This window comes from Oncorhynchus kisutch, linkage group LG10, assembly GCF_002021735.2.
Source record: "Oncorhynchus kisutch isolate 150728-3 linkage group LG10, Okis_V2, whole genome shotgun sequence".
In the NCBI taxonomy this organism is placed as follows: Eukaryota; Metazoa; Chordata; class Actinopteri; order Salmoniformes; family Salmonidae; genus Oncorhynchus; species Oncorhynchus kisutch.
Genome location: NC_034183.2, coordinates 8,025,038 through 8,052,486, shown reverse-complemented (window position 1 = coordinate 8,052,486; position 27,449 = coordinate 8,025,038). Strand labels below are relative to the sequence as shown.

Sequence of the window (27,449 nt, the reverse complement as noted above, 5' to 3'; positions counted from 1 at the left end):
GTTGTCTCCTATAGCCTGGTCCCAGACCTGTTGTCTCCTATAGCCTGGTCCCAGATCTGTTGTCTCCTATAAGCTGGTCCCAGATCTGTTGTTTCCTCCTATAAGCTGGTCCCAGACCCGTTGTCTCCTGTAGCCTGGTCCCAGATCTGTTGTCTCCTATAGCCTGGTCCCAGATCTGTTGTCTCCTATAAGCTGGTCCCAGACCTGTTGTCTCCTGTAGCCTGGTCCCAGATCTGTTGTCTCCTATAGCCTGGTCCCAGATCTGTTGTCTCCTATAGCCTGGTCCCAGATCTGTTGTCTCCTATAAGCTGGTCCCAGACCTGTTGTCTCCTGTAGCCTGATCCCAGATCTGTTGTCTCCTATAAGCTGGTCCCAGACCTGTTGTCTCCTGTAGCCTGGTCCCAGATCTGTTGTCTCCTATAGCCTGGTCCCAGATCTGTTGTCTCCTATAAGCTGGTCCCAGACCTGTTGTCTCCTGTAGCCTGGTCCCAGATCTGTTGTCTCCTATAGCCTGGTCCCAGATCTGTTGTCTCCTATAAGCTGGTCCCAGACCTGTTGTCTCCTGTAGCCTGGTCCCAGATCTGTTGTCTCCTATAGCCTGGTCCCAGATCTGTTGTCTCCTGTAGCCTGGTCCCAGATCTGTTGTCTCCTATAGCCTGGTCCCAGATCTGTTGTCTCCTATAAGCTGGTCCCAGACCTGTTGTATCCTGTAGCCTGGTCCCAGATCTGTTGTCTCCTATAGCCTGGTCCCAGATCTGTTGTCTCCTATAAGCTGGTCCCAGATCTGTTGTCTCCTATAGCCTGGTCCCAGATGTGTTTGTGCTCTTGTCATGACAATGAGTTGGCTTGATATCAGACTCCCATGGATCTGACAACTATAAACACTCAGAACCGATGAACTGACAACTAGCAATCCATCCCTTGTTCTTTTTTGACCATTTCTTTTCCTTAACAGATGCAGACTCGTCATCTCTCTTCCCCAAAGCTCATTAGGGTGGCTGGATGTTAGTCTATATCAGTGTTTACCCAATCCTGGGGAACAAAAAAGGGTGTACTGTACATGTTTAAGGAGCTAAAGAAGATTTGGGATAGATGCCAGTGTTTCCCAATGGCATCTACGAGTTAATCTAATAATCTATAGCCTTAATTTACAAAGTATAATCTGTAATATGGTCAGCTGCTACTTTATGTGATTTGAGCACAAGTGCAACTTTAAATCAGCCCCCCCCCCCCCCCCCCCCGTGGCTGTGAAGGAATACTACAAGCAATATATTTTTTGGAAGTAAGTAATTGACTACAAACCCCAACCTGACAGGAAGCCATTCGCTGCTTATCCTCGTGAAGTGACACCGTAACGTATTTCAGTAAAGTTTTTTTTTTTTTTTTTGCATTGGTAGCCAACCCTTCACGAAACAAACGACTAAACATGCACAGCCAATACTAAAACTAGTTTATTGACGTGACATAGTTGTCTCCCACTCCACCCCAACAAAAGAAATGAAAGTAACAAAAAAACAAGAAAACAAATCACCAACAAATAATCTTAAAATTCTTTATTCATAAACTTGATGCAAGTTTATAAATTACTGTACATGGTCAAAATTCGTTTTGAAATGGAAAAAAAATTAAAAAAATATGAACACAAACCAAAAGCATGCCCAACGGTGCAAAACTTGACAATCTGTCCACCATTTGCTGACGAGCAGAAAATGAATTCACAATTAGTCTAGATAAGAGAAGATAAATGAACTTTTTTTTAATGAAAAACACTGGTCCAGTCACAGAGAAGCATGGAGACCTATTAATCACAGAATGAACTGACTGACTACCCCAAAGTGATTGAGCTCCTAAACCCTGACCAGAGATTTGGGCCCTGTCCAGAAACAGACTCCCCTCCCCCCCCTCTACCAACCCCCCTAAATCGGAAAGGATTGGGCACGTGTAAGCAATACGGCAACATATCCACCTATCCTATCATATTGCTTAACCTCTATCAAATTGTAATCAGGGTAAAGAGTATCCAACGTTAAGAGTAGTAGAGCTGATCTAGGATCAGGTCCCTCCTGTCCATAGTCATAATTATCTATGAAGAGGAATGATCCTAGATCTGCCACTCCTGCTAAAGACACAATACATACAGCCTCAGTTCTCCACAAGTCCGTGTCTGGGGGTAGGAAAGGGGGCTGGGGGGGGGGGGGTAATCTGGACAGGATCTGGGTGCTAAAGACGTGCTAAAATGTTCTACCGAGTTGACCCTAAGTTACTTTAAATGGATTCAGCATGTGAAGTGAAGTTATAATCGTATACTAACAATCAATTCTGTGCAGAAGTTAACGGGACAACCCTTTGGCTTATCTAAAATGGCACCCTATTCCCTACGTAGTGCACTACTTTAGACCAGAGCCATGGTCAACAGTAGTGCACTATGTAGGGAATAAAATTGTGCCATTTAAGACAGAACCTCGGTCATCTGGAGTTAAGTAGATGTAGTACAGAATTAAAAACACCCCCCCCCACCCCCCTACCTGTCGACCCCTAGAAATACAACAACCTGTGGCTAACATCGCCATTTTCCAAATTTCTCCAGAAAATGGGCACCCGCATGCTCAACGGTCGTAGAGTTAACAAATGGTTGAAACTCCCTCCAGCAATGTAAATCCATGACATGAAGTATGCAAGTCGTACACTTTGGGATGAAGGTGGAGAAGGGAGACACAGCCTGTGTGATTCAGACTGGAAACATCATTCAGACCGCCATCAATAAGGAATAGAAGAGTTGATATTGAAATAAAAATGTTTCCCCCTGATTCAGTAAAGGTGAGGTTCTTGAAGGACTTGATTTGTTATTTTAGGTATATATTGACCACTGAGGCACATCCTTGCCATTTTGTGCAAATATATATTTAACATTACATATGAGATACTTAAAAGACCTCTTGCACTATCAAAAAAAAAACCATAGTAGCCTAGCCTGCATATATGTATTAGTTAAGAGGCTAAAAGACAAACATACAGCAGATGCCCATTATGTTTTTTACACCAGTCAAAGCATGGGGGTGGACATGCAGAAAGGGCCCTGGGTGTCCCCAGACGCTATTCCCTATATAGTGCACTACTTTTGACCAGGGCCCTATTCCCTATATGGGGCTCTGATCAAAAATATAGGGAATAGGTTGCTATTTGGGCCACAGAATATCCCCTCCAAAAAGGTAAACAGTTTGTTTACCCGAGTTTCATTCAGTTCAAAACTGCTTTTGCAGAAAGGGTGAGACACCCCATAGGACAAAACACAAGAGTGCATCTCAAATGGCACCCTATTTCCCCATTGGCCCTGGTCAAACGAAGTGCGCCCTATTCCCCATTGGCCCTGGTCAAAAGTAGTGCGCCCTATTCCCAATTGGCCCTGGTCAAAAGCAGTGCACCCTATATCCTATTGGGCCTGGTAAAAATAAGTGCGCCCTATTCCCTATTGGCCCTGGGAAAAAAAAGAAGTGCGCCCTATTCCCCATTGGCCCTGGTCAAACGAAGTGCGCCCTATTCCCTATTGGCCCTGTTCAAAATAAGTGTCCTATTCCCTATTGGCCCTGGTCAAAAGTAGTGCACTCCATAGGGTGCCATTTGGGAGACATATTATAGTTGCACTGCAGATGTGTTACATGAGAAACGCGAAACAAAAAAAAACAAGGGGGAAGTAACGTCATTCCAAAACTTCCACATCAGTTCATAAGAGCAATTTATACTTACACAGTATAATACAGTAATCCTTCTTATTAGTACACAAAACGAAACAAAAAAAACAAACAAAAAATAGATATTTAGCCCAACATTCTTGGTATACAAGGTGAAAAACACAGAACCTCCCCATACACTGTTTATATGTTCAGCCAAGCCTTGTATTCTACCTCTCAAACGGCAGCTTATTCCTCACATAGTGAACTACTTTTGTTTGACCTAAGCCCTACTAAAAAAAAGTAGTTCACTATATAAAGGAAATAGGGGTGTCATCTGGGACATGCATAAGATGTTATTACTTTACCAGGACAAGGAAGATCCCCCTCCAAATAGTGAACTGTGTTTCAACTTAGGAAGCTATAGAATTTAGAATCGATTACCCTCTTCCTGGAGATCTACCGTCCTGTAGGTTCAGTCCAACCCTCTTCCTGGAGATCTACCGTCCTTGTAGGTTCAGTCCAACCCTCTTCCTGGAGATCTACCGTCCTGTAGGTTCAGTCCAACCCTCTTCCTGGAGATCTACAGTCCTGTAGGTTCAGCCCAACCCTCTTCCTGGAGAAACCCACAGGACAGTAGATGTCCAGGCAGAGGGTTGGACTGAAAACCCACAGGACAGTAGATGTCCAGGCAGAGGGTTGGACTGTAGGTTCAGTCCAACCCTCTTCCTGGAGATCTACCGTCCTTTAGGTTCAGTCCAACGCTCTTCCTGGAGATCTACAGTCCTGTAGGTTCAGCCCAACCCTCTTCCTGGAGAAACCCACAGGACAGTAGATATCCAGGCAGCGGGTTAGACTGAAAACCCACAGGACAGTAGATGTCCAGGCAGAGGGTTGGACTGTAGGTTCAGTCCAACCCTCTTCCTGGAGATCTACCGTCCTGTAGGTTCAGTCCAACCCTCTTCCTGGAAATCTACAGTCCTGTAGGTTCAGCCCAACCCTCTTCCTGGAGAAACCCACAGGACAGTAGATATCCAGGCAGCGGGTTGGACTGAAAACCCACAGGACAGTAGATGTCCAGGCAGAGGGTTGGACTGAAAACCCACAGGACAGTAGATGTCCAGGCAGAGGGTTGGACTGAAAACCCACAGGACAGTAGATGTCCAGGCAGAGGGTTGGACTGAAAACCCACAGGACAGTAGATCTCCAGGCAGAGGGTTGGACTGAAAACCCACAGGACAGTAGATCTCCAGGCAGAGGGTTGGACTGAAAACCTACAGGACAGTAGATCTCCGGGCAGAGGGTTGGGCTGCCTTGCTATAGCCCAATGAAAACACTGTCCTGTAATAATAACATGATCGATTGAAAACATACAATTGTGTAAGTCTCACAAATGCTTCAACCTCCAATGAAAGCTGACTATAGTAAACTGACTACTAACTGAAGGAGGGTGTTTGTCTGAGGGAAGAGGTCAAAAATTTAAAATCAGAGCTTTACTTTACAAGTTTGGTGCAGGAATGGATATGAGTGAACGGTACATAGCCACAGCATCTTTCATCCCTCTACGTCTCATGTGTGTTGTGCCAAGGAAGCCTCGTATACTACGCTCTAGCCCAGTTGGTCCCAGGTATGTTTTGTGAGGTCTTGCCAAGTCCTGTGGCATTTTGGAAAGAACGCACAACACAGATCTGGAACCACCACCGGTGTCTTTAAATGCAAGTACAACAAGTGGTCGCCATGTCATGAGCAGACCCACCAACCACCAAATAAAAACACTGGATTGTTATCTACTCATAAAGGCCTCTTAATGTTAGCATGGCGCTAACCACTCTCTACGGGGTTGCGTTAGCTCTGCTAATGCTAACTTCAGATGGCTATACCTTTAACGGTGCAAGTCGAAGAACAGTGCGTTGTGAAAGAGAACGAGAAGGTATATTAACCTCAGTGTCGGTTGGGAGGAACAAAACTATCCTAGTTTGCATTCCTTACGAATAAAACAAGAGGGTCATAATGCTTATACAACACCCAGATCCAAAATGGCACCCCATTCCCTATATAGTGCACTATGAAGAGAATACAGTGCTATGTCAGACACAACATCTAGATCCAAAATGGCACCCCATTCCCAAGATACTGCAATATTTTAGACCAGGGACCAATAGAGCTCTTGTCAAAAAGTAGTGCACTATGTAGGGAATAGGGTCCCGTTTGGGACAGACACAAAACCTTCTGGCCTCACACCAGAGACATCCTCCTGCATTCTGAGACATCAGTCTGTGGCTAGTAAGCACACCTGTTTTGCCCCCCCCCCCTAATGTTATATTTAAGAAAGGTACATGGATTTACAAAATGACATGTGGAGCCCAGTTCAACTATAGTACATTAATAATATTCAGACTGGGTGTGGTGACTAGAGATCAATAGCTGCATGCTACAGGACAGCAAGAAGATGGTATTGAGTGATTCCCTATATCAGGACTGCCCAACCCTCTTCCAGGAGATCTACAGTCCTGTGGGTTTTCAGTCCAACCCTCTTCTAGGAGATCTACAGTCCTGTGGGCTTTCAGTCCAACCCTAATTTAAAACACACCTGTTCAACAAGACCTTAACTAGCTGAATCAGAACTGCTAAATTAGGGTTGGACTGAAAACCTACAGGACAGTAGATCTCCAGGAAGTGGGTTGGGCTGAAAACCTACAGGACAGTAGATCTCCAGGAAGTGGGTTGGGCTGAAAACCTACAGGACAGTAGATCTCCAGGAAGTGGGTTGGGCTGAAAACCTACAGGACAGTAGATCTCCAGGAAGTGGGTTGGGCAGCCCTGGGTTACATAGTTTACTGCTTTTGCCCAACCATTTATCTGAAACCCATAGCAGAGATGCTTTGCTTTATTTCTAAGAGCTTGGTCAACATTCTGTTTGTATTCCCATAGGGCCCTGGTCAAAAGTAGTGTAGTGTGTAGGGAATAGGACGTAATTTAGGACAGAACCTCAGACTCAGTTTAAAGTCCCTCCTGCATCCTAGTCACACACCATTTTGTCACCAATCTGGCTCATGGGACATTAAACAAGCCAGCAAGTACAATTACAATTTTAAGCGTATAATATTTTAACAATGCCTGCAAATTTGTACCAGTAAATATTACACAAAGTGAGGAGGAATAAGGAGCAGTGTCACGAAAGATGACATCACTGAAACATCATCATCATCATCTTCTTCTTCACTTTAAATTCAAACGGTCACCAGAGAGCTTTCAGTTAAATCCCACTGACCATGCCGTGGCTGTAAGGTAAGAGCTGACAGAGTCACACTAAAAACAGAGAAGGACATGGCTACGAACAAACCAACTAGCTCTCGTCTTGTCAGAACATCAGTGTTCTCTCGCTCTCTCTCTCTCTCTCCCAGGAGAAACAGATGGTGATTTTATGTCAAGCCCACGTTGTCACACCAGCGTATGTACAGAAGAAAAAAATAGAAAAAAACATTCTCCACATTTTTAAGAGAAGGGAAAACAAGAACCTTTCTGTGTAAAGAAAAAAAAAAAGATGTGCACGATGCCCTCAGTCTCCACAAACACGGCCCTCAGAGGAAGTGGCGTGACAACGGGGGGGGGGCTAGCGACGGGGACGGGGGGGGGCTAGCGACAGGGACGGGGGAGGATAGCCTATTGTTGGACCAGGCAGAGATACTGGTCAACTGAGCCGACGACGACGACAGGCGAGATGGAAGAATTTTGTCAGTTGGTTCCCAGGAGAAAAATTATTTACTTACTCCTGATAAGTCAGAAGGGAGAAAATAGTCCGCCCCCCCCCCACAAAAAAAAAACCGAAACAAAAGAACGTTTTTGACCCAAAGACATTATTCTTTTCCCAGTGAGTATGAGGAGTGCCTTCTTTAGCCGTCTTCTTTAGGAGGTGTGTACCAGCCTGAACAAAAATAACACAGGAGGTTGCCATAGTACCCACTGGTGTATATATTATCAATATTATACATCATTCAACCTCCTATGGATTGATAGTTGAGACTTACCATTCTTTTCGTGAATCTGGACCAGGGATTTGTATGACTGTTGTGCTCTGGCAAGGTTGTACTGGTTCTGAAAGGAAATTAATTAATTAATTAAAGCAGATCAGACTCATCTTCAACAACCTCATAACTCTGGTACCAATTAGCAGGATGTTGAATGCATTAGCCTACCTTATTGGCTCCAAACTGCACTCTGGCTTTTCCTTTGACTAAAGTGGCATTGATCTGCATGATCACAGACTCTATGGAATAGGCACTGCTCCAGCCCTGAAACAACGTAAAGAAATGCATCATTAGGCCGACTTTCACCTGGTCACTTCTGTCAGAAGAGAGCAACAAAGGAGAGAAGACAATTGAGCTAAGAGAAAGAGCCATAGTGTGAATGGTTAAATATGATCCAGACCTGTTTTGTGAGAAGTTCCATACACAAGGCCCCTCCACCAAGAACGTAACTGAAACAGAATGAAGAGAGGGAATTAGCTCAGTACCAGTTCAAGATGGAGAAGTACCAGGACCGGTCCACGTAACCAGACAACGATTAGGCCCACCTCATCCTTGTCATTTAGCAGACACTCAACATACCAGTGTATTCAACATAAAGTAGCTAAGTACGACAACTACATATCACAGTAGGTATAATAATTTGTTCTTAACTGACTTGCCTAGTTAAATAAAAAGGTTTAAAAAAAAAAAAACTTTTTTAAAAAGTTGTTTAAAAAAAAGGTCATGTTCCTTTTATCATCAAACTATTCTCATTGGTTAAAACAGTAGTTCAGAATGATTTGCATTTGTGATGGATAATGACAATGAATCGGTCCCGCCAAGAACATAAATTAACCGATCCCGCCAAGAGCATAAATGAACCGATCCCTCCAAGGACACAATGAACCGATCCCTCCAAGGACACAATGAACCGATCCCTCCAAGGACACAACGAACCGATCCCTCCAAGGACACAACGAACCGATCCCTCCAAGGACACAACGAACCGATCCCTCCAAGGACACAACGAACCGATCCCTCCAAGGACACAACGAACCGATCCCTCCAAGGACACAACGAAACGATCCCACAAAGGACACAACGAAACGATCCCACAAAGGACACAACGAAACGATCCCACAAAGGACACAACGAACCGATCCCTCCAAGGACACAACGAACCGATCCCTCCAAGGACACAACGAACCGATCCCTCCAAGGACACAACGAACCGATCCCTCCAAGGACACAATGAACCGATCCCTCCAAGGACACAATGAACCGATCCCTCCAAGGACACAATGAACCGATCCCTCCAAGGACACAACGAACCGATCCCTCCAAGGACACAACGAACCGATCCCTCCAAGGACACAACGAACCGATCCCTCCAAGGACACAACGAACCGATCCCTCCAAGGACACAACGAACCGATCCCTCCAAGGACACAACGAACCGATCCCTCCAAGGACACAACGAACCGATCCCTCCAAGGACACAATGAACCGATCCCTCCAAGGACACAATGAACCGATCCCTCCAAGGACACAATGAACCGATCCCTCCAAAGACACAATGAACCGATCCCTCCAAGGACACAATGAACCGATCCCCCCAAGGACACAACGAACCGATCCCTCCAAGGACACAACGAACCGATCCCTCCAAGGACACAACGAACCGATCCCTCCAAGGACACAACGAACCGATCCCTCCAAGGACACAACGAACCGATCCCTCCAAGGACACAATGAACCGATCCCTCCAAGGACACAATGAACCGATCCCTCCAAGGACACAATGAACCGATCCCTCCAAAGACACAATGAACCGATCCCTCCAAGGACACAATGAACCGATCCCCCCAAGGACACAATGAACAGATCCCTCCAAGGACACAATGAACCGATCCCTCCAAGGACGTCACTGAGCAGCACTCACCCGCCAGACAGCACAGGAGAGACGACCCGTACGAACGGTGGGTCAAAAGGAAAGTTATCCTGCAAGAGTCAAACAAGAAGAAATATTTTTAGCTCAAAACCTCTTTCACGCCAAATAAAAGACAAATTAACGTATAAAATAATATATATATTTTTTTTTTAATCGATCAACAAATGAAACTTACTTTATATGAGAAACTGAGCAGAATGTAGTCCACCCCTTCCTTCTCCTTCATAACTTGCAAGTCACTATGTAACGGACTATCTGGATCTACCCTGTTAAAATAAATGACCGAATGATTAGACAATATAATCCAGACTTGGACAGCTAGGAAACTACACATCTCTATGAAATAATACCCGGATCTGAATACTTACGTTCTTATTTTGACGTGCCATTCATAAAGGCTGTCATTGACTAGCTCCACTGAATAAATACCTGGAAATAAATAACAAGATATATACAGGTGAACATCACTGTAAAAAAACAGGCGGATTTTGATGGGGATTTTGAACCAATGGGGAGGAGTAGACACTGAACAGTTTGAACCAATGGGGAGGAGTAGACACTGAACAGTTTGAACCAATGGGGAGGAGTAGACACTGAACAGTTTGAACCAATGGGGAAGGGTAGACAAAATCCAGCAATTTTTATACACCACAATGTGGTGCTTCACAGGAGAAAACTAATACAAAAACAATGAAAATAAAAGCTGAAATCTTTACTACACAACAAACTAAATCATTACAAAAACTGAATGACTAAAAAAAGGTGAGGGCCAACTGGGGAGGCCCAGACACTAAAGGGGGAGGCCCAGACACTAAAGGGGGAGGGCCAACTGGGGAGGGGTAGACACTAAAGGGGGAGGGCCAACTGGGGAGGGGTAGACACTAAAGGAATGGAGTATCTTAGTAGTGTCTGATCTGCATGCAATTTAACTAGTTGAGACATAAAAAGGGTATTGATAGAGAAATTAACTCCTCTATTACAGTAAAATAATGTCTCAATGTGTTTGTGTCCATAACACCAATTATTTTGGACCAAACCTCAAATGTAAATAGTGAGTTGAAACCGCTTGTCAGAGAGGAAGATATGATCTCTCAACTTAGTTGGCGTGAGGTTAAAAAAAATATTAAAAAATCACACAAAAAAAAACGAATTAATTCGATATATCGCCCGGTCCTAAACTGAACCAGGCCAGGACTCACCGGTCTTGTAACTCTGTGATCTGTAGATCTCCCTGAGTTCCTTCATGAGACGATCGGAGGCCTGAACGGAACCAGAGACGGCACCCTGAAACAGGCATCACAACACCACTGGGATCAGAACCAGGCTAACAGAGGACCATTTCTCAATCCAGTCCTCCGGGACCACACCTACTTTTAATCTATTCCAAAACACTCAACACACCTGATTTAGCCAATCATGGGCTTTATGATTAGTGAACTTGTTGAATCAGGCGAGCTAGTTTTTGGAATGGATTACATTTTGCTGGTGGTCCCCAAGGACTAGGTTAAGAAACAAAAACAGAGACACTATATAACTGTAGAAATGTTCCCGTCCCCCCCTGAAAAATTAGAAAGAAACCTTACCGAATGAGCACTTACGTTCAAGTGGTCCTGCCTCTGGTTCTTACGGATCTTCTCAAGGATGGCCAGGTTCTCCTTCAAATCAAATTGTATTTATATAGCATATTTCGTACCAAAAAAGAAATGCAGTAGGAAGTGCTTAATTTAATAATAAAAAGTTAGATGAAAAAAATAATTTATTTGTATATATATGTCTAATGAAATGGTTACTTGCAAATTTCTCCTATGAATTACATTAGCGAATTGCAGTATAAAAAAAGGTATTGTGTAAAAAAAATGTAAGAGGCATAAAAAAATAACATGTGTAGGGAAGACTAACACGCCTAACAGTCTAACACGCCTAACACGCCTAACAGTCTAACACGCCTAACAGTCTAACATGCCTAACAGACTAACACGCCTAACAGTCTAACACGCCTAACAGTCTAACACGCCTAACAGTCTAACACGCCTAACAGTCTAACACGCCACTCCATGTCATTTTCCAAAGAGACTTGGCCTTTACCTCAATCTCAACATTCAATATGCAGCTGGGATTTATGGCTGAGTTGGTCATTGGTGGTTGGAAATAACATTTTGACAGGTTTCCACTGAAGCAATTGTAATGACAAGTCCACCACAACACACCCAAGAGTTTCCTGGGTAGTCTGTGTTCATTTTCATTGAGTATTTAAAACAGTTTGAGATCATTGTGAGGGGTCTTCGGCAGTGGTTGAATGGGAAAATAGGGACTTCCCAGGAAAAGGCAACAGTAACCAAGGGTGGCGGGGCTTAGCGAAGGGTCACAATTGCATTATGTATTTAGTTAGCGAATTTAGTTAGCGAATTTAAAGACATTAGCTAGCAACTTTTGACAGACTGGTTTCGACAGGACAAAATCAGCAACTTTTGACAGACTGGTTTCGACAGGACAAAATCAGCAACTTTTTAAAAACTGAAAAGGTTGCGTGCTGCTATTTTTGTATAGCTTTCAAATAAGCACATTCTTCTCCTCTAACCCTGCAACACTTCACCAGGTCATTGGTGTACAAGAGATGTGTCCTGTAAATATACCTGGTAAAATAATGGTTAATAAACTATCAGGGGGGATTCCATAAAATTAGATTTTGTATTTCCTGAATTCTGTTTTCTCTTTTTTTACATTTCCTGGTTAGGGATTTTTCCCCTTTTTTTTTTTTTTTTAACTCTCAATATTATAATTATTTACAGAGAAACAGAGTATTCATAATGCCAAAGCCGTTTGTGTTCGTTTCCATTAATTCTACAATATAGCTAAAAGGTAAATCACTCAGTTCTGCTAACACTAGCTAGTCCTCTTGCACCATTGCGTCTTGTCTGAGCTCGTAGGTCTCGCAGCGTCCATTTCCTGAAAAGGGCATCTGCTGGAACCAGACGCTATTGGCCTCTTTGGTAAACGACACGGAGTACAAGGAGTGGAACGTAATAGCTGAACAGACGCAACCAGGGAAGACGGTAAAAAGACAAGCGTTCCACAGGGCTGGTGGCCCATGTTGAGTCCAATGCTTCCCACAGTATGGTCAAGTTGGTTGAATGTCCTTTGGGTGGTTGGATTATTCTTGATACACAGATTTTTTTTGTTGGCATCCCCCCCCCCCCCTTCTCCCCAATTTTGTGGTATCCAATTGGTAGTTACAGTCTTGTCCCATCGCTGCTACTCCTGTACGGACTCGGGAGAGGCGAAGGTCAAGAGCCGTGCGTCCTCCGAAACACAACACAACCAGCCGAGCCGTGCTGCTTCTTGACACAATGCTCACCCGGAAGCCAGCCGCACCAAAGTGTCAGGAGGAAACACAGCACACCTGGTGACCGTGTCAGCGTGCATGCTCCAGGCCCGCCACAGGAGTAGCTGGGGCACAATGGTACAAGGACATCTCGGGTGGCCAAACCCTCACCTAACCTGGACAACACTGGGCCAATTGTACAGCGCCTCATGGGTCTCCCGGTTGCGGCCAGCTGCAACACAGCCCGGGATAAAAACCCGGGTCTGTAGTGACACCTCAAGCACTCAATGGCACACATACACAATCCATGTCTCAAGGAATAAAAATCATTCTTTCACCTGTCTCCGCCTCTACAACTACACTTAAGTGGATTGAACAAGTGACGTCAATAAGTCTGTCATGGAAAGAGCAAGTGTTCTTAATGTTTTGTAGACAGACAGATGCATGCAGGGTAATTACCTTCTCTATTCCGTCATCCTCTGACTTCTTCCCGTCCACTGGCTCCTCTTCCTTCATCTCATAGTGGTCCAAGTCTTCAATGTCCTGCTGATCATAATCTACAGTTTTATTGCATATTGTATAGAAACACAAGAGAATGTATATACAAGCACAAGAAGTTTATGATGAATGTGGACATTATCGGTCTCCATATCATTACACATAGTAGGGTTGGGCGGTCTTAAAATGACAGATCGTCCAATCCAAACATGGCAGGAATAGACGATAGGGGTCAATTGGCGGGAAGAAGGCAATATACAAGGACACATTGCTAGGCCTAAACAGTGTTAGACCTTGTTATTTCGGCTAGTCTAGGCGACAGAATGATTTACGAATTGGTAGGGCCTTTTATCTTTTGTCCATAAAAATACTTAAATCACTTATTAAAAAACAATTATATCCATGTCAAATTATTATTATTTTTTAATTGGCATTTATTTAACTTTCATTTAAAGGCAAGTCAGTTAAGAAAAATAAATAATCTGATTTACAATGACGGCCTACCCCAGACAAACCCGGACCATGCTGAGCCAATTGTGCACCGCGAACTAGGGACTACAGTGACGCCACTAGCACTGAGATAGCAGTGGCTTTAGACCGCTGCGCCACTCGGGAGCGCAAGTCATGTGTCAAGCTACATTATTAATAGCAAGACAACAGTCTAACCACCTAATTGTATTCAGAAAATATTCACACCCCTTGACTTCTTCCACATTTTGTTGTATTACAGACAGAATATAAAATTGATTACATTGAGATTGTGTCACTGGCCTACACACACACACACACACACACACACACAGCCCCATAACGTCAAAAGTGGATTTATGTTTTTCAGCATTTTTACAAAAGAAATACAAATAAAAAGCTGAGTCAATAAGTATTCAACCCCTTTGTTATGACAAGCCTAAATAAGTTCAGGAGTAAAAAAAATTATTGCTTAACAAGTCACATAAATTGCATGACTCACTCTGTGAACAATAGTGGTTAACATGATTTCTGAATGACTACCTCATCTCTTCACATAAGTAAAACATTTTAAAAAGAAGACATTGAATATCCATTTGAGCATGGTGAAGTTATTAATTATACTTTGGCTGGTGTATCAATACACCCAGTCCACTAGAACACAGATATAGACGTCCTTCTTAACTCAGTTGCCGGAGAGGAAGGAAACAGCTCAGGGATTTCACCATGAAGCCAATGGTGATTTTAAAACAGAATTGAATGGCTGTGATAGGAGAAAACTCAAGATGGATCAACAACATTGTAGTTACTCCACAATACTAACCTAAATCACAGAGCAATTTTGTTGTTGTTGCCTGTACAGAAAAATAGTCAAACATGTTTGCAATGTTCTAAAGTAAAACTGCAAAACATTTGGCAAAGAAATGTACTTTTTGACCTGAATACAATGTGTTATGTTTGTGGCAAATCCAACACAACACATCACTGAGTACAGCTCTTCAAAAATTTCAAGCATGGTGGAAGCTGCATCATGTTATGGGTATGCTTGTTTTTGGCAAAGACTGGAGTTTTTGGGGATAAAAAATAAAAATAGAGCTAAACACATGCAAAAAAACGTGAGTAAAAATGTGGTTCAGTCTGCTTTCCAACAGATACTGGGAGACAAAAAACACCTTTTTAGAAGGACAATCGGCTTCATAATGTACAGTAAGACAAATACACACTGGAGTTACCTACCAAGACGTCATTGATTGTTCCTGAGTGGCCTAGTTACAGTTTTGACTTAAATTGGCTTGAAAATCTATGACAAGACTTGAATATGGCTGTTTAGAAATGATCAACCACCAACTTGATAGAACGTGAAGAATTTTTTAAAAGAATAATATACAAATATTGTACAATCCATGTGTGCCAAGCTCTTAGAGAATTTACCCAGAAAGACTCACAGCTGTAATCGCTGCCAATGGTGCTCCTACAAAGTATTGACTCGGGGGTGTGAAATGTAAATGAGATATTTCTGTATTTCATTTTCTATAAATTTTCAAAAATGTCTAAAAACATGTTTTCACTTCATCATTATAGGGTATTTTGTAGATGGGTCAGAAATATTTTGATTATATTCATTTAGAGTTCAGGATGTAACAACAAAATGTGGAATAAGTCAAGGCTTATGAAATACTTTCTGAAGGCAGTGCTTGCATTGAAAATGTAAGCTACAGCAAATAGGCCATTTGACACATCACCCTGCTGTGTGCAGAACAGCGCTGTGCTATTGTGCTGCCAGACTCCGGAGGTGCAGTCAAATTCCAATATGCTAAACCCTGTTTGTGACATCACGATGGCCGTCACCATCGACGATGGCTCTCAAGCTTCCGTCGATCGATGACGCAACCGTAAAACTGCCCAACCCTGGTACATACGTAGGTAAACATGTACAGACACACACACCTCGCCCATTTCTTCTTCATCCTCCTCCTCGGATGTCACTTCATCCGCTGGTCCATGCTATACGGGAGAGTGGGAAAAATTATATATATATTTTTTTTTTAAACTGTGTGTTTGTATCAATGGTTTATGGAATGTTTCCCAGGCCCAGAATACGAGGCTTGCCTTGCTGTCGCCATCCACAAATCACTATATTTCGATTGAAATCTGATGCAAATAATGTAGCCAGAAATATGTATCTAAAAATGTGATTCAAAACCAACTGAATATCGTCTGGCTTCAAAACTGTGGGTTCCACCAATTCTAGATTATTTTTTATATGAGGTTGTCAGGCTTACCATAGAAATATATTTGAATTCTAAAATGAGCCCTACCTTGCGCTCTGGGTTGATGGGCCCAGCAGGGAGTGGCTGATCTAGCATCTCAACATCTGGGTGCTGTGGCAGGTTGTACAGCCGACACAAGTCACAGATGAGACGCTTTAGCTGCTGTAGGAGCTGGGAGAGAGAGAGCGAAAGAAAAATAATAACAGGTCAACTATCATTCTACAGCAGCTACAATATCTCTGAACCCTTTTTCACAATAATACAATACCAACAACGTTTTACTGTAAATGATCAAACACTTTTGAAGGAGGTATTATGATTTCCATGAGAGTCAGAGCAACTTAGTCAGTGTTCTTTGTGGCTCAGTCGGTAGAGTATGACACTTGTAACGCCACGGGTCATTAGTTTACATTCCCGCTGGGGGACACTCATACGGGGGAAAAAATGATGCACGTATGACTAAGTCGATATGGATAAAAGCATCTGCTAAATGGTACATAAATGTGCCTTTGGAAAGTATTTCATACCCCTAGACTTTATCCACATTGTGTTGTGTTACAAATTGGGATATAATGTTCTTTTCTTAAAAAAAAAACACAAAATACTCTAAATGGCAAAGCCCGAGAAAAATGCATTTTTAAAAATTATATATATTTTTTTATGTATACATCTTGATTAGATAAGAATTCAACCCCAAGTCAATACACGTTATAATCACCATAGTCAACAAGGACAACCGAGGTTATTATATTTGCACATTATATATTTTTTTTATTCTCAAGCTCTGTCAAGTTGGTGGTTGATCAAATCAAATGTGGTTGGTCACATACACATATTTATTTATGTTCCTGGCCCCAACAGTGCAGTCGTATCTAACAATTCACAACAATACACACTAATCTATCTATCTATATATATATCTATATATATATAAAAATGAGTAAAACAGTACGTAAACTTTACACATACAAAACATTACGAACATCTTCCTAATATTGAGTTTATTGAAGGAACTCTGGAGCTCTGTCAGAGTGACCATCGGTTTCTTGGTTACCTCCCTGTCCAAGGCCTTTCTCCCCCGATTGCTCAGTTTGGCGGGGCGGCCAGCTCTAGGAAGAGTCTTGGTGGTTCCAAACTTCCATTTAAGAATGATGGGAGGCCACTGTGTTCTTGGGGACCTTCAATGCTGCAGAAATGTTTTGGTACCCTTCCCGAGGTCTGTGCCTTCGACACATCCTGTTTTGGAGCTGTACGGACAATTCCTTCGACCTCATGGCTTGGTTTTTGCTCTGAGATGCAGTCAACTGTGGGACATTATATAGACAGGTGTGTGCTTTTCCAAATCATGTCCAATTAATTGAATTTACCACAGGTGGACTTCCAATCAAGTTGTATAAACATCAAGGATGATCAATGGAAACAGGATGGACCTGAGCTCAATTTCGAGTCTCATAGCAAAGGGTCTGAATACTTATAAGGTGTTTAAAAAATATTTTTTAATACATTTGCAAACATTTCTTAAAACCTGTTTTCGCTTTGTCATTGTGGGGTATTGTGTGTAGATTGATGAGAACTTTTTTTATTCAATTTTAGAATAAGGACACATAACTAAATGTGGAAAAAGTGAAAGGGTTCTGAATACTTCCAGAAGGCACAATGTAGGGCAGAAGCCTCTGAGGTGCATGGTAGAGTAACTGGGCGGTAGCCAGCTAGTGACAGTGACTAAGTTCAGGGCAGGGTACTGGGTGGAGGCCGGCTAGTGATGACTATTTTACAGTCTGATGGCCTTGAGATAGAAGCTGTTTTTCAGTCTCTCGGCCCCAGCTTTGATGCACCTGTACTGACCTCGCCTTCTGGATGATAACGGGGTGAACAGGCCCGTGGCTTGGGTGGTTGATGTCCTTGATTATCTTTTTGACATTCCCGTGACATCGGGTGCTGTAGGTGTCCTGGAGGGCAGGCAGTGTGCGCCTCGTGATGCGTTGGGCCGATCGTACCACCCTCTGGATAGCCCTGCGGTTGCGGGCGGTGCAGTTGCCGTACCAGGCGGTGATACAGCCCGACAGGTTGCTCTCCATGGTTCATCTGTACAAGTTTGTGAGGGTCTTAGGGGCTAAGCCGAATTTCTTCAGCCGCCTGATGTTGAAGAGGCGCCGTTGCGCCTTCTTCACCACACTGTCTGTGTGGGTGGACTATTTCAGGAGGTCAGTGATGGGTACGCAGAGGAACTTGAAGATTTCACCTCCTCCATGTGTTGTTTGCTACCTTCACCACATGGGACAGCCCGTCAGGAAGTCCAGGACCTAGTTGTACAGAGCGGGGTTCAGACCAAGGGCCCTGAGCTTAGTGATGAACTTGGAGGATACTATGGTGTCGAAGGCTGAGCTGTAGTCAATTAACAGCATTCTTACATAGGTATTTTTCTTGTCGAGATGGGATAGGGCAGTGTGATGGCGATTGCATCGTAAGTTGATCTATTCGGGCGGTATGCAAAAGTAGGTGTAGGGTGTCAGGTAAGGTGGAGGTGATATGTTCCCTAACTAGCCTCTCAAAGCACTTCATGATGACAGAAGTGCATGCTACTGGGCGATAGCAAAGGTAAATTAAATGACTTTCTTGGGTACAAGAACAATGATGGACATCTTGAAGCAAGTGTGGACAGCAGACTGGGTTAAAGAGAGATTGAATATATCCGTAAACACTCCAGCCATCTGGTCCGCTCTGGCGACGTGGCTAGGGGTGTCGTAGGGCCGGCAGCCTTGCGAGGGTTAGCGAGCTTAAATGTCTTACTCACGTCGGCCACGGAGAACAAGAGCCCACAGTCCAAGAGCGGGCCGCGTCGGTGGCACTGTGTTATCCTCAAAGTGGGTGAAGGTATTTAGCTTGTCCGAGAGCAAGACCTCAGTGTACACGACGTGGCTGATTTTCCCTTTGTTATCTGTGATTGTCTGGAGTCCCTGCCACATAAATCTTGAGTCTGAGCCGTTGAATTGCGACTCCACTGTCTCTGTACTGACGTTTTGCATGACCAGTGTTGAATAGACCTTAGCATGGGTACTTCCTGTTTGAGTTTCTGCCTATAGGGAGGAGCAGAACGAAGTCGTGATCCAATTGTCCGAAGCGAGGGTGGGGAGGGCCTTGTAGCCATCCCGGAAAGGAGAGTGGTCCAGAGTTTTTGAAGTGCCAATACTACAGGCAAATGTGTTGACAGAACTTCGGTAGCGTTTTCCTCATTTTCTTTGTTAAAGTCCCCCGCTACAATAAATGTAGCCTCGGGATGTGGTATCCAGTCTGCACAAAGTCCAGTGATGTTCCTTGAGGGCCATTGTGGTATCGGCTTGAGGGGGAAAAAATACACGGCTGTGGCTATTGTCGAGGTATTCTAGATTGTGTGAACAAAAGGACTTAAGTTCCTGTATGATATCACAATCACAGCACGAGTAGTTAATCATTAAACATACACCTCCGCCTTTCTTCTTCACAGAGAGTTCTTTATATCTGTCTGCGCGATGTACTGAGAACCCAGCTGGCTGTACGGACAGGAACAGCATATCCGGAGAGAGCAATGATTCTGTGAAACAGAGTATGTTACAATACCTGATGTCTCTCTGGAAGGAGATCCTCGCCCTGAGCTCGTCTACTTTATTGTCCAGAGACTGAACATTAGCGAGTAATATACTCGGAAGCGGTGGATGGTGTGCACGCCTCCCGTGTCGGACTAGAAGTCCACTCAGAATACTTCTCCGCTGGTGGTGTCTTGGAGCAGCCTCTGGGATGAGTTCAATTGCCTTGGGGGGTACGAACAAAGGATCCAATTCGAGAAAGTTGTATTTCTGGTCGAAATTCAGGCGATTTACCGCCACTCTGATATCCAAAGGTTATTTCCGGCTGTACGTATTAACACAAAAACATTCTGGGCTAATGTAAGAATTAACACACAAAACAAAAATACTGCAAAGTTGACATTTTCAAGTCTTGCCATGGATTTTCAAGCCGATTTATGTCAAAACTAACTAGGCCTCCCGGGAACATTTAACGTTTGCCTTGATAAGCACCTCCAGTGTACAAAACATTAGGAACACCTGCTCTTTCCATGATATTGACTGACCAGGTGAATCCAGATGAAAGAGTGGGATTCTAAGTTGACTTTGTTTTAAGAACGTCATACCACGGATCATTTAGCTATTTGATGTTGAATTGTAGTACCGCTTTAGCTATAAACATTTTTTTTATAGATATTGAATTTGGACTTTACTACTGTAGCCCATAGAAATGCATTAAATAACAAACACATAACTAGAAAAAAAACGACATCGTAAGGAATACAGTTTTGAAGTGTCTGTCCAATATCTAAGAGAACCTGTATAAGAAAATTCAGGAAAGATTTGTTTAAAAAATTTAAAAAATTTAATCCCTTATTTTAGTTGGCACAAAACTACATCCATAATTTTTCTTTTTCTTCACTACCTCCATTTATGGGGATCTTTGTTACTTAGATTAACGCACCAACTCTTGACTAGAGGGTTTGAATGTCACCTGTTAAATTCACTTTAATCCGTGTAGATGAAGGGTAGGAAACAGGTTAAGGAAGGATGTTTAATCCTTCAAACAATTAAGACATGGATTGTGCATGTGCGTCATTCAGAGGGTGAATGGGAAAGACCAAAGATTGAAGTGCCTTTGAACGGGGTGTGGTAGTAGGTGCCAGGATGCATCGATTTGAGTGTGTTAAGAACTGCAACGCTGCTGGGTTTTTCATGCTGAACAGTTTCCCGTGTGTATCATGAATGGTCCACCATCCAAAGGACATCCAGCCAAGTTGACAACTGTGGGAAGCATTGGCGTCAACATGGGGGCCAGCATCCTGTGGAACACTTGACACCTTGTAGAGTCCATGCCCCGACAAATTGAGGCTGTTCTGAGGGAAAAGGGGGGTGCAACTCAATATTTAGAATGTGTTACTAATGTTTTCTACACTCAGTATATTTTAGCAATAAGGCCCGAGGGGTAGTATTATACGGCCAATATACACGGCTAAGGGCTGTTCTTAGTCAAAGCCCTTAGCCGTGGTATATTGACCATATCGTACCTTATAAGTATTATAAACTGGTTACCAATGTAATTAGAGCAGTAAAAATAAATGTTTTGTCCTACCCGTGGTATACGGTCTGATATACCACGGCTGTCAGCCAATCAGCATTCAGGGCTCGAACAACAGTATATAATTGGCCTCGAGTTTTAGGTTATTGTCCTGCTGACAGGTGAATTTGTCTCCCGATGTCTGTTGAAAGCAGACTGAGCCAAGTTCTGTTAGGATTTTGCCTGTGCTTAACGCTATTCAGTTTCTTTTATGCTGAAACGCCTTAGTCCTTACCAATGACAAGCATATCCATAACATGATACAGCCACTACCATGCTTCAAAATACGAAGCGTGGTACTCAGTGATGTGTTGTATTCTGTATAGGGCAAATCCAACACATTGTAAACAGGACAAAAAGTTTATTTATTTAACTTGTAGCAAACGGGATGCATGTTTTGGAATATTTTTTACTCTGTACGGACTTCCTTCTTTTCACTGTAATTTAGGTTAGTATTGTGGAGTAACTACAATGTTGTTGATCCATCCTCAGTTTTCTCCTATCACAGCCATTAAAACTTACTTTTTGAAAGTCACCATTGGCCTCATGGTGACTAAGCTCTCAGGTTAGCAAATCTAGTCACGATGACTTGGTTAGTACAGGCGAGCGAGAATGATTGCTCTTTGTCATGGAAATAGTTGCAGTGTTTAGCTGTATATAGTCAGCTACCGAAAATCCTTTGTGTGTGTGTGGGGGACTAACTAGTTAGTCTGCCAGGCAAGAAAAGTTATATGTTGCTGTAAATTAGGGTTGTGCTCACAAAGCATCAACCTTCACTAGCTTGCTAATACAGACAACCAGCTATCTAGCCACCGAAATGAAGGCTAGAGTCATTTGTTTTTATCTGTTGGGTGTAGGTTATGGTTTGTCATGTTTGCTAAGGTGAAGATATCCATAGGCTATACATTGCCTTGGTTTCCTATTATTTGTCAGCTTAGCTGTTAGGGTAGTAGAGGCCCGTGCAGTGGAGCTCATATGATCAGTTGGATATTTATTTACAGCTAACAAGTTGCTTGTTTTGTCCTGTTTCTACCAACACAATTAATTTGGAAACTGTCCCAGATGAGTAATTACTCAGCTAACATTGGTGAACTCTGTAGTTAGTCTGTCAGTCAAGAAAACGTGAATTAACTGGAGGAGAGAGGGAAATGGGAGGCATGTAACGATCACAATTTATTATTATTACATTAATGGTTGAGAAAAAGAATGAGGAAGGAAGACCGTGTAAGAGGGAGAGATTATGTTCCTGACCACAACTGTATCCTATTTATTGCTTCTCTCCTCTCCCCTGTTACTCTGTTCCTCCAGGTCAGTGGAAGTCAGGGAAACTGATGTGGAGAGTCAGCAAAAGGCAGCGAGGAAGAGGAGTTAGAGATGACTGAATGCATCTCTAATATGTGTAGCATTCACTGAATTGTCAAAGTAGGCTATTTCTAAAAAAAAAAAAAAAAAGTGTCAGGCCTGGTCTGTACTAAATCTTATTGAGAGGTTCCCTACATTTTGAAATAGTCTCCGAATTTTTACAGAAGTAAGAATCGTTGTCAATCAAATAGCCAACTTTGTGTGGGTTTTAAAATCATTTGAATATAGTCACATTTTGGATAATTATACTTCTAAATATTAATTACATGTAAATAAGTATAATATATTATACTTGGTAAATTCTGACTGTAATTTCGGCAAATTTACTACATTTTAAATACGGTAGTTTTTGTTGTTGTTGAGTAAATTGTTTTGTTGATAGTGTCTTTACACAATGTAAGACAAAATGAGTGTTATTCCTATTGACATGAATGTGGTGTCATATTAAAGACGAGGTCGTGCTCTTTAAAAGTAAGTTCACTTGGAATTGTCATTTGTTCTTGAGCCATGTCTGTTTGAAATGTGTGAGAAAATGAACTTTATCTTAAATTCTCAGTAATCTGCAGCACACATCGTCCATGCAACTTAAGCACATTTTTTACTCCTGAACTTATTTAGGCTTGCCATAACAAAGGGGTTGAATACTTAAGCCCTTAATTTTATTTTATTAATTTCTAAAAACAACATTCCACTTTGACAGTGTGTGTAGATCAGTGGCACAAAATCTCAATTTAATAAATGTTATATTCAGGCTGTGAAAAAGTCCAGGGGTGTGAATACTTTCTGAAGGCCCTGTATAGTGTCAACTGACCCTATTTACAGTAACTTAGCAACCAAATTTTGTACGTGCTATTAGGGCCTATGCCTTCCAAGAGAGCTGGTAGCTACACCCTGCAGCACATTTTATGTTGGTGTAAAGAGGGAGGTCCAGAGTCTACACACACAGGTGAGTGACTTACCAGAGAGGTGCCCTTTCTGACATCTTCCAGGCGCTCCAACACCTCTGTCAGACTTGGGTCATCAGAGTCAACAAACCAGATTGGGGGTATAGAGGGGTATGACTCCTGGGAATGAGAGGTTGAGAGAAAAAAAACAGGAGAGGTGGTGACCAGTTGATCACATTACTAGGAAAAGCTGTAATGGAGCAGCGCTGAACTGACACACCATCTAGCCATCTATCTACACTGAACGAAAATATAAAAAAACACAACAACTTCAAAGATTTTAAATTGAGATACAGTTCATAAGGAAATCAGTCAATTTAAATAAATGAATTAGGCCCTAATCTATGGATTTCACATGACTGGGAATACAGACTTGAATCTGTTGGTTACTGATACCTTTAAAAAAAAACATGCTCGACAGGTCACATCTGGTGAGTATGCATGCCATAGAAGAAATGGGACATTTTCAGCTTCCAAGAACTGTGTAAAGATCCTTGTTACATACTACCGTGCATTATCATGCTGAAACATAATAAGGTGATGGCGGTGGATGAATGGCACGACAATGGGCCTCAGGATCTCGTCACGGTATCTCTGTGCATTCAAATTGCCATCAATAAAATACAATTGTGTTCGTTGTCCGTAGCTTATACCTGCCCATACCATAAAACCACCACTACCATGGGAGACTCTGTTCACATTGTTGACATCAGTAAACCGCTCGCCCACAGAACGCTGTCTCCCCGGTACAGTTGAAACTGGGATTCATCTGTAAAGAGCACACTTCTCCAGTGTGCCATTTTGCTGTCGAAGGTGAGCATCTGCCCACTGAAATCGGTTAAGACCCTGGTGAGGACGACGAGCATGCAGATCACGGTTTCTGACAGTTTGTGCAGAAATTCTTCGGTTGTGCAAACCTACAGTTTTATCAACCGTCAGGGTAGCTGGTCTCAGACGATCCCGCAGATGAAGAAGTCGGATGTGGAGGTCCTGGGCTGGTTACATGTGGTCCTGTGGTTGTGAGGTCGGTTAGACATACTGTCAAATTCTCTAAAATGACGTTGAGGCGGCTTATGGAAAAGAAATGAACATTCAATTATTTCTCAACTGCTCTGGTGGAATGTCCTGCAGTCGGCATGCCAATTGCACGCTCCCTCAGAACTTGAGACATCTGTGGCATTGTGTTGTGTGACAAAACTACACATTTTAGGGTTGCCTTTATTGCCCCCTGCATAAGGTGCACCTGTGTAGTGATCCTGCTGTTTAATCACCTTCTTGATATGCAACACCTATCAGGTGGATGTATTATCTTGGCCAAGGATAAATGCTCACTAAAACAGATGTAAACAGATTTGTGCATAACATTTAAGACAAATAACCTTCTTGTGAGTATGAAAAATGCCTGGGATCTTAATTCAGCTCATGAAAACATGGGACCGTCACTTGACATGTTGCATTTATATTTTTGTTCAGTGTAGCGATATCTACAAAACATAAACAACTGGTTAACTGACATTTCCTTAATGTATTTATTTTTTATTCTTTGGATTGGTATTTGTATTGTGAGGTATTGCTACACTGTTGGGAGATAGAAACAAACCATTTCGCTACACCTGCAATAACATCTGCCAAATATGTATACACGGGTCAATACTATTTGATTTGATTAGCTAGATAGCTGGAGCTACTTCAGAATAAAGAAATGCTAGATCACATTCGGGGAAAACATCCATAGCTACACAACACGCACTAACCAGCTAGTCACGAAGTCACGTGCGCTGACTTGTAACGTTACGTCCTGATGTTTTATTTGTTGGCCGTTAAAAGCTCATCCGAGTTGTTACGACATCAATTAGCTAAACCCATAGCTCATACTAAAAACAACCATTTTCACACGGGGACTATTATTCCGCATTAGTCAGCAATTGCGTGTTCACATGTCACGTTACCTTGTCTTATTGTATAAGCAACAACAAAAATATATATATAAAAAATAATAAGCTACAATTAACAGCTAGCTTTCATTTTATAGGTTGGTTGAGGGTCAAATATATTTTAGTTGGGGTTTTTTATTTTTCCTCATACGTATTAGCCAACAAGCTAACATTAGCTAGCTAGTCTATAACCAACTAACTAAACGTTTACCACATATGAGCTTGTTTGTTGTTTGCTAAATAGCATAGCTAACTATAGCTGAACATATGACCCGTTATTAAAGTATAAACAAACTGAATTCTGAACACATTCGTAGTTTAATTATCTGGTTAGCTCGCTGATTTGTGACACAAATTATGTGTTCGCGTTGAAAATGCCAAATTCGTCATGTTTATCCTCTCGTCCTGTGCTAACAGGCTAGCTAACGTTAGCTTATTTCTTACCGTGATGTTGCAATGTATAATCAGGAGTTTTTCACCGGTTACATTAAACTGACAACTAAGCTCATCAGGCTTCCAATCGATAATTCTGAAACGTTCGTGGTTTGGGTCAAAAATTGACTCCAAAAACTTCAATTCGGCCTTCAGACCCGAAACCGACATCTTCCACTCATCTCAAGCCAGGCAGTCCGCGGGGGAGGGGACAAGTTGAGGCATATTGCGACCGCGCAGTCGGGACTGGATCTCGCACCGTAGCGTGAGAGCACAACAAAAGAGTGCAGTGCTGGGTGGGAAATGGAATATCATAAAATCCTATGTTTCTGAATACATAGCAAGTCAAATAGATATCTATGTATGGTCACTATTGATTATAGATATCAAATTATGTAAACAAATAAAATACATTTAAAAAACATTGTCGAATGTGTTTTTTTTTTTTTGCTCCATGCTGAGCCAGTGCAGAACACAAACATATTGCGAAGACATAGCTCAGCACCATCCTGAAAGAGCATCAGGTTCACAGTCCTATCCGATAAACCAAATTCCTCTGCTAAGTATTTTCATCATACCGGTATTGTGATTATTCACAGTACTGCCGATGACACAACAGTGTCATCACCGACAACAATGAGACAGTTTATAGGGAGGTCAGAGACCTGGCCGTGTAGTGGAACATGGTGCAAGCACACAATGACAGTCGTGAAGCGGGCACATCAAAACCTATTCCCCTTCAGGAGACTGAAAATGGGTCTTCAGATCCTCAAAAGGTTCTACAGCTGCACCATCAAGAGCATTGGTTGCATCACTGCCTGGTATGGCAACTGCTCGGCCTCCGATTGCTAGGCACTACAGAGGGTAGTGCAAACTGCCTAGTACATCACTGGGGCCAAGCTTCCTGCCATCCAGGACCTCTATACCAGGCGGTGTCAGAAGAAGGCCCTAAAAATTGTCAAAGACTCCAGCCACCCTATTCATAGACTGTTTTCTCTGCTACCACAGGGCAAGCGGTACCGGAGTGCCAAGTCTAGGTCCAAGAGGCTTCTAAACAGCTTCTACCCCCAAGCCATAAGACTAGTGAACATCTAATCAAATGGCTACCCAGACTATTCACATTGCCCCCCCTCCACACCACTGCCACTCTCTGTTGTCATCTATGCATTGTCACTTTAATTAACTCTACCTACATGTACATACTACCTCAACTAACCCGTACCCCCACACATTGACTCTATACCGGCATACCCCTGTATATATTATTTTTTACTGCTGCTCTTACTTGTTACTTTTATCTCTTATTCCTATCCGTATTTTTTTCCAACTGCACTGTAAGGTCACTGTAAGTGTGAATACGATACCTGTTGTATTCGGCACATGTGACTAATAAAACTAGATTTGATTCAGCAAGACAGACCCTAGATAGAATCAGAAATATAGGCCTACGCTAG

The 27,449-nt window shown here is 42.6% G+C and overlaps 1 protein-coding gene across 5 annotated transcripts; it reads right to left on the bottom strand.

Annotated features, from left to right (window-relative positions):
* Nucleotides 1-1,538: 1,538 nt before the first annotated feature.
* LOC109897695 (ubiquitin-conjugating enzyme E2 Q2-like) lies at nucleotides 1,539-26,268 on the bottom strand. 5 transcript variants are annotated; one of them, XM_020492212.2, is made up of 14 exons: nucleotides 26,008-26,266; nucleotides 23,645-23,749; nucleotides 16,233-16,355; nucleotides 15,862-15,918; nucleotides 13,408-13,494; nucleotides 11,225-11,281; nucleotides 10,826-10,910; nucleotides 9,995-10,055; nucleotides 9,802-9,892; nucleotides 9,618-9,676; nucleotides 8,097-8,145; nucleotides 7,865-7,960; nucleotides 7,697-7,763; nucleotides 1,539-7,593 (listed from the first exon to the last, which is right to left on the bottom strand). In XM_020492212.2, exons 1-14 carry the CDS (start codon nucleotides 26,164-26,166, stop codon nucleotides 7,562-7,564), a joined length of 1,128 nt encoding a protein of 375 aa, XP_020347801.1. In that variant the 5' UTR covers nucleotides 26,167-26,266; the 3' UTR covers nucleotides 1,539-7,561. The 5 variants fall into 5 exon arrangements, with proteins under 5 accessions (XP_020347801.1, XP_020347799.1, XP_020347800.1 ...); XM_020492210.2 differs by having other exon boundaries at nucleotides 11,210-11,281; nucleotides 26,008-26,265; XM_020492211.2 differs by having other exon boundaries at nucleotides 11,210-11,281; nucleotides 13,408-13,491; nucleotides 26,008-26,263.
* Nucleotides 26,269-27,449: the final 1,181 nt, after the last annotated feature.

Coding starts and splice junctions, on each gene's coding strand:
- LOC109897695 (XM_020492210.2), bottom strand. CDS start 26,166: ATGTCGGTTTCGGGTCTGAAGGCCGAATTGAAGTTTTTGGAGTCAATT. Junction 13,495..15,861: donor ATGAAGAAGAAATGGGCGAG/GTGTGTGTGTCT, acceptor GATTATGATCAG/CAGGACATTGAAGACTTGGA. Junction 7,764..7,864: donor TGCAGTTTGGAGCCAATAAG/GTAGGCTAATGC, acceptor ATTTCCTTTCAG/AACCAGTACAACCTTGCCAG.